At 41.6% G+C, this 7,927-nt stretch overlaps 1 protein-coding gene across 1 annotated transcript in view; it reads left to right on the forward strand.

Moving 5' to 3' along the window:
- The window catches only part of JCAD (junctional cadherin 5 associated), a 29,047-nt gene extending 22,538 nt beyond the window's left edge, over nucleotides 1-6,509 (forward strand). The window contains exon 3 of the mRNA XM_008071245.2: nucleotides 5,808-6,509. Within this exon, the coding sequence (XP_008069436.1) occupies nucleotides 5,808-5,842 (35 nt within the window). The 3' untranslated portion in view covers nucleotides 5,843-6,509. The remainder of the gene's footprint in view (nucleotides 1-5,807) is intronic.
- The last annotated feature ends 1,418 nt before the right edge of the window (nucleotides 6,510-7,927 follow it).

The raw sequence follows: 7,927 nt of genomic DNA on the forward strand, positions 1-7,927 counted from the left end.
AACTGTGTTTCTTAAGGGGTCCACTCCATGACTTGCCTTGCTGTGGTGTTGGAGCCTTCTCTGATCCATAAGACCTCAGGGCAGATTTTCATCAACAGTAACAGTGATTTTCTCCAAACAGGATTTCACCATCTCAGCTCTGACATACAGACCCAGATAATCTCAGGCATTTTCTTCAGAGACTGGGAACTGTCAATTATACATCCTTGAACTGATTAGAAGGAGAGTTGAGCCAGTTATCAAAAGGCCACATCATGAAGCACAGACTAGAAGGGACCTTCAGTCATTTAGTCCATACCTTTCCACAGGAAGGGAAACGTGTGCCCACGAGCTGTGTGTCTGGGAGCTGCCCCTCCTGGGTCTCCCTTTCCTCCGCCTACACTGCCTCCAGCAGGTGGTTCCGCTCCCCTACCCCTGTCTGTGTTCTGTTTTGAAATCCAAGAATTTAGAAGTAGGTGGAAAAGAGCAGTTGTTTCAACTGGAAGAATCCAGAAATTTTTATCAAACAAAATAAGCTACTTGGGCACTTGAACAATTTTCCCACAATTGCAGTGTGATTCTTAGGGGTGTTAACCAATGTTGCTCTGTTCTTTATGCAAAAAACATTATTGAAATAATTCATTTGTCAAGGCTCCGTTAGATCCTCATATTTGACAGGTCGGGTCCTAACTGAGGAAGAGAATACTGAGGATGTGGAACCTTTGCCATTATGTTGGAAAAAGTGTTACATGCCCACTTTCAAGCTGTTAGGATTTATTGTAGGCTCCAACAAGATTCTTCCTCACCAGTCTCCCCTAGACCCCACAAATATGCCCACTCAATTTTAAGGCTAGTTAAAACTTGGTATAGGCTTCTAAAGCAAGTTTTCTCATCTATAAAATCAGGATGATTTTATCAGCCCTACTTCTTCTTGAGAATTGTAAGAATTTTAAAATAAGTGTTTTTATTATAAAATCCCAGTTTGTAAATATTTCTGTCTCAGTTCATAGATACCTATTTCAGGAGAAAAAATATACATCTGTATATATATAAAACAGTATCCAGTTTGGTAAAGCACTTTCTCAAATGTTAGCTTGACCGTTTGGCATGTGAATGGGGTATAGGGCCTATTCATGATCTATTCAGAGCATGCAAATTTTAATTTTAGTCATCCCCTAAAGATACTTCCTTTATGACCTTTTTGTATTTTTTAACCATAGTTACCAACAAGTGGAAATTTTTATTATTCTTTTCTCTTCTCCATCCAATGCATTTGTTCATACATTTGGCAATAAACTGGCCAAAAGTCTGCAGGCAGAGAGCTATTCATGTTGACAGCTACCTCGGGCATTGTCAAGTACAGTCATGTGTTGCTTAATGATGGGGATATGCTCTGAGAAATACGTCGTTAGGTGATTTTGTCATTGTGCAGAAATCACAGTAACTCACACAACCCTAGATGTTGGAGCCTACTAACACACTTGGCTATATGGTAGAGCCCATGATGCCTAGGCCACAAACCTACCTATACAGCAGGTTACTGTGCCAAATACTGTAGACAGTTGTAACACAATGCTGTTTTTGTGTGTTTAAACATAGAAAATACACAGCACAAATATAGTATAAAAGATAAAAATGGTACACCTGTATAAAGCACTGACCATGAATGGAGCTTGGCCGGACTGGAAGTTGTGGGTGAGTGTGTATTGAGCAAATGTGAAGGCCTAGGACATTCCTGTGCACTTTGGTAGACTTTATTTAGGCTACACTGAGTTTATTTTAAAAATAAGGTGAATGCACTAGTAGATTATGATGGCTACAGTAACTAGGTGGTAGGGATTTTTTAGCTTTGTCATAATCTGGACCACTGTCATATGTGCAGCCAGTCTAACATTGACTGAAACATGATCACTGTGCAGTACATGACTGTGACTGGAGAACAGGGCATGCAAGGGACAATTCTCACATTTGCTGCTGCTCAGGTGTCCCTCCATGGGCTTTTCATGCATGGTCACCAGGCCTCAACATTCACAACCAGTCATTTTGAGAGGAATAAGGGTCTTATGACTAAGTAGCAAAACTTTGGACATGCGTCCATGTTTCCACTTACTGTTGTTTCACCAATTAAAATTAAGCCTTGTTGGGTGCTGCTGATAAGCTCTAGGGCTTTGTTTCCTTTTGTTTATTGTTTCAAGTACAAGTAGCCTCATCTCCGTCCTGACTCCACCCCGATTCCCATGACTCCAAGGTGCTGGAATCTCTTACTGCTTGCAAGTCACTTAATTCCAATTTGGTCCCAGAACCACAAAACAAGGTCATACCATGTTTTCCTGTAGAAGCGTCCTATTTGTATTATGTTGTACCTGTCGTTTCATGAAGTGCCTTTATTTTAGATTAAAGATGGTCATTTCAGCTGACATCATCTTAGTGGTCTTTTGTGGCTCTAAAAAACCAGCAGCTCAGAAGTAATGGAGGTCCCAGAATCCCATCTCCACTAATTGACCTGTGCTGGAACTCAGAAGTGTCATCACAGGCACTGAAAGTACACAGAACCTCCTGACTCCATCAGCCTCTTGCAAACCTTGTTTACATGAGTCCAGAGGAAGAACAAGGAGAGAGATCTGCTTGAGGCCCAAAGTGGACGAAATCTGAGAAGGTTTAATCATACCGAACAATGGCATTAGGAGGCATTATTTGGCATGATTGAATCTTGGCATAAGCTCATCTTCAAGGGCAGTAGCTTTCAAAGAGGTCATGTATGAAATACCCACCAGGGCAGTCCCCAGAGAGTTGTCATCAGCTGAAACAGAGCTCCCAAGAAGCAAGATTTTAAATACTCTGGTTAATTACCCCACCCCCAGACCTGTGTTGTCCAGTATAGTACCCCCATGTCAAGTATGGCTGCTGAGCACTTGAAATGTGTCTTGTCCAAATCGAGATGCGCTCTAAGTGCAATATACACACCAGATCCCAATGACTTACCCCAAAAAGGGGCCTAAAGCTCAATGATTTTTATATTGATTACTTGTTGAAATATTTTTGACATACTTGGTGAAATAAAATACATTATTAAAATTAATTTCACCTGTTTCATTTATTTTTAACACAACTACTAGAAAATTTAAGCGAATGTTCTGTGGCTTTCTTTACAGTTGTATTGGACCTGACAGTCCATGAGCTGAAGAAAGAGCCCATTGTGTAGCATTCTCTCCATAACTCTCTGTGTCTGGGCCCCTGACTTTGACTTATGGGGCCGTGGGCAGCAGGTTGGTTCTGTGCAGTGTCTCCAGTGTGTCTGACACTTAGGTGACCTGTTCAGTGCCCAGGGACTGTGTCATTGGAGGCTTAATAGATGCTCAGGTTCTTCTAGGCCTCCCATGACCCAGAAGTGAAGTGTGACCTTCATACATTCTCATCTGTTAGTGACCACCCACCTCAGTCTCAGTGGAGAAAAAGTCATCTTTGCTCAAGGAGGGCCCTTCAGAATCAGCACACTATGAAGCTGAGTAAGCACAAAATGTAGTACTCAGCTGTTAATATCATATCTTGTCCCAGAAGTGTTGTTAAGCATAAAATATCAGAAGGTGGCTAACTCACATCAACACCCGTTCCTTTTAGCCAGATCAGCCCTCGGGGCAATACATTAATTGTGCTTGAGCAGGGGCATACTCCTTTTTCCTAAATACAGAGACTATCCCACCTACAGAGACTATCCCATTCTAATGTCTGATTCATAGTGCTCTAAGCACTGTCTTGGTTGTCCCAGCCATAGAGCCCATCATATCATTTACACACCACAGCCACATGCGAGGAGGACATCCTGGGATATTTTGCTGCTGGAGACATTGAAGTCTCTGTGGCCTTTGTAATGCACAGTTATCCAGATGAGTTTCAGGAAAGATTGTTTTGTAATTGTTCGTCTGTCATTCTTCCAGATTTATTTTTGCTGTAATGAATCACCTTTTTGCACTGTGCTAATAAGCCTTTTTCTTCTTTTTGTCTCAGTCTTTTTGAACTATGACTAACAAAAACTGTACATATTGAAGGTATAGGGCATGATGTATCGATGCATGTATACTTTGTGAAGTGTGCACCACAATCAAGCTAACCCCACATGGCTACCACTTTTTGAATGTGTAGTGAGAACATTTGAAGTCTACTCTCTTAGCAAACTCCAAGTTGACCATGCTACATGTTAGCCTCCAGTACTTATGCCTCTGACTGCTGATACTTGGTACCCTTTGCCCATTTCTTCCTCTTCCCTCTCTCCTACCCCCAGCCCTTGGTAATCACCCTCTGCCCTCTGCTTCTGTGAGTTCAATTTTTTTAGTTTCCACATGTGACATTATGCATTGTTGGAAATTTTTTTTTTTTGAGTTGGAGTCTCTCTCCGTCGCCAGCGGCACACTCATGGCCACCCCAGCATTGACCTGCTGGGCTCAGGTGATCTTTCCGCTCAGCCTTCCAAGTAGCTGGAACTACAGGCATGCGCCACCATGCCTGGCTAATTTTTTTACTTATTGTAGAGAGACAAGGTCTCGCCAAGTTGTCCAGGCTGGTCCTGAACCTGTGAGCTCAGGTAGTCCTCTCACCTCGGTCTCTCAAAGTGCTGGGATTACGGTTTGAGCCACCGCTCAAGTGTTTGTCTTTTTGTACCTGGCATATTTCACTTAACAAAATGTCCTCCAGGTTCATCCATGGTATTGTAAGTAGCAGGATTTTCTTCTCTGTTAAGGCTGAATAATATTCCGTGTGTGTGTGTGTGTGTGTGTGTGTGTGTGTGTGTTTCTTTATCCATCCATCCATTGATGAACACTGGGATTGTTAGGTTGATTCCAAATCTTGGCTATTGTGAATAATGCCACAGTGAATGTGGAGTGCAGGTATGTCTTCCATACTGATTTCTTTTCCTTTGGCTATATACCCAGTTGTGGGATTGCTGGATCACATGGTCATTCTATTTTTAATTTTTTGAGGCACTTCCATAATGTTTTCCATAATGGCTGTACCCCTTCCAGATTTCTTAAAAATTGGGAAATCTTTGAGCAGCTATGGCAGGACAATTTGGCATAGGAGGCACATGCGTGAGCATCAGGTTGCCTGGTCCCGGGCCTCTGTGAGCTGGAGGTGGTCAGATGTGGCAGCTCCCAGCAGCCTGGTGGCAACACTAGTGGCAATTTAGAAGGTTTGCGCTTTCGTGGTGTCCCGTTTTGGAGTCCAGGTCCTGATGGGCGCATGTTGGGATTTTTCCAGTGCAGGCAGTGGAATGTATCAGTGTGGCAGCCCTGACTCCTATACACCTGTGAGTGAAGGTTCTAGAAGCCTTGTGCTGACAGGTATGCATCCATCCCCAGGCCTGCTTGCTGACCAGTGGCATGAAACACAAGAAGCTTCATTTCTGCCAACAAAGCAGTCAGGATTTCAGGGGACAGCACTTGATCACAAAGGTGCACATTCTGAAGCAAGTTTTTGTTAGTGTTGTAATTTACACAAAAAAAGAAAGAAAAGAAACTCTCCTTAGCATCAGGCAAATACATCACTGCTGGTTTAGAAATGTGGTATTTATCATTAATTATATTCCACTATGAACAGGAAGGAAGAGGGCAGTTGTGTTTGGGTAATGATCATACACGTTCCTTGAAAACAGCCTTTTAACAATCATTTTTTTAACTCCACAATGAAAACACAATCGTTGAAATGTCTAAAAATTAACTTTTATACACTTGTGGCTTTTGCTCCCTGAACAAATTTATTTATGGCCTGGGAATTAAACAGAAAACAAAACAGTTGAACCTACCACTAGTTTTCTTTTGTTTCTTTTTTTGCAGATTCATATGACCCTAGCAGAGTGGAGAAAGTATGAAGAAATGGCTGGTGATGCAAGGGGCCATCTCCGTGTGCTGAGTGTTCTCTGGCTTAGCCTGTCAGACCCACCTGCCCAGGTAGAAGCTGGAATCTGCTGGTTTTTTAGCTTCAGGTGCATCCTTTCCCACTGCCCCAGGAAATACATCATCCCTACAGAACTGCTCTGTGGCGACATAGTAATAGTCCGTGGAAACCATCTGTTTATACAGCACGAGGATTTAACGCCTCTAAGGAGGGAAGAGTTTCCACAGAAACTCTCCTCCACGATGGATGTGGCCAAGCTGGCATGTAATATGGTGTTACGCTGGTTGTGTGTGAAAATTTAAACACAGAAGATCGAGTGAATGGTTTTGGAAGGACTGTGAATGTCATACATTCCCCTTCGTGTCCTGTGGCCTGTGTCCACACTCATGTGAAGGAGTCTGGGATGCAGGCCATTGTCCGGTGTGGAGCACTTTCAGCGTAGGGGAAGTGTGAACTGATATATCTGATCCATTTCTAATTGATTTGGCCTTCTGCTGCTGGGAGTAACTACTTATAAGTAACTTACCATCAGAGAATAAAAGCAATATCTTTTAAGTTCCTGAAAAAAATTGAAACTTGTACTGTAATATGCTCAGAGTGTTATTTATCTGGCAATGAAATAGTTGGATTGTTTGCAAATATGCCATTGTCTGCTTTGCACTCAGTAGTCTCTATTTTTATTTTCTGTATGGGTATTTAGAAATTCTTTATATGAAAAATAATTGCTGGGTTAAAATAGACCATTTTAACAAAGTAACTATATTTCTTTTTACAAAAATGCTATTTTTCTATGATGTAAACAATTGTTAGGCAGCAGATTTATAAGGAAGTATTATTTTATTTAAGAGTCTATATTCCTTTGTGTGAGAGGAACCCAAAAAGAGTTTGCTGTTGCTTTAAAGCATCTGTCCCTTCCCCGTTCAAAACTCTGCTACTTTTATTTTGTCTTAGAAAATGTCAATATAGACATATCACAGGGTTAATAAGATAAACTTTCACAAAGATTTTTGTACAAATGTAGCTGTAAGGTGACATTTGAAAATAACCCTCTCAAAACCAGCCAACGTCTTTATTACAATTTTTTGCTACCATATCAACTAGAATGACCAAAAAGCATAGTTCCTTTCATCTTTGTGTGTCCGTGGGGATCTGGCCTGGGACCACACTTTCCTCCCCTCCCCCCACTGCCACCCTGCCCCTTTAAAGAAATATGTTTTTTTGGTTTTTTTGGTTTTTTATCTAGAATGATCCTGAATTCGTCTCTGCATATTTTTAAAAAGTGGTTGGGGACATTATATATATATGCCATTACAAAAGTATTATGAGGCCTACGTATTCTACTGTGTTTAATATTGCATTAACCTGCGAAAAGTTATGCATTTTTAATGCATTTTTCCCCTTTCTAAGTAAGGTATTCTTGTTAGATAACATTTCCTAAATGGTTTCTTGTCTCCCTCCCTCCTTCCCTCCCTTCTTCCCTCCCTTACTCTCTCCCTCCCTTACTCTCTCCCTCCCTTCCTCTATTTCCACCTTTATTTTTCCCTTCTCTCTCTATTTATTTTCTTTTTGAGAAACCACCTTATCTATTTTTAGGCATTTCAAATTCCTAAAATGTGAACTGTTGGGTGACCTGTCGTCTGGCCCTAAAACGACTGGCTGGGTGTTCACGGCCTGTTCTTATCTATACCATATGATTCTATTTTATAAGAACTTTGTGTATTTGGACTATAACAAACAAAACAGATCTAAGTGGCCCTGGGAAACCTTTTCAAATACACTTCTCTGCAATCTTGGTTCTCACAGTCACCTCTTTCCAGAATTCAGCTCTTATGAAAGGTTGTAGTCCACTCTAGGTTTTACAGCAGCAGTAAGAGGTGCCAAGTCTCCTCCCAGGAAAATCTGGTGGGGAAGAGGTAGGTCACTTTGCTCTAGTTAGGACTCATTCAAGTCATCTGGTTGTACTAAATGAGGGCCAAGCCACCCGGAGGCCTTTGTGGAGGGGTTTCTTCTCTCTTTAATTGCAAATGGAAGAAGGTATATGTGTGTGTGTGTGTGTGTA

Source organism: Carlito syrichta, unplaced genomic scaffold, assembly GCF_000164805.1.
Source record: "Carlito syrichta isolate Samal-C Ts95f unplaced genomic scaffold, Tarsius_syrichta-2.0.1 Scaffold314254, whole genome shotgun sequence".
NCBI lineage: Eukaryota > Metazoa > Chordata > Mammalia > Primates > Tarsiidae > Carlito > Carlito syrichta.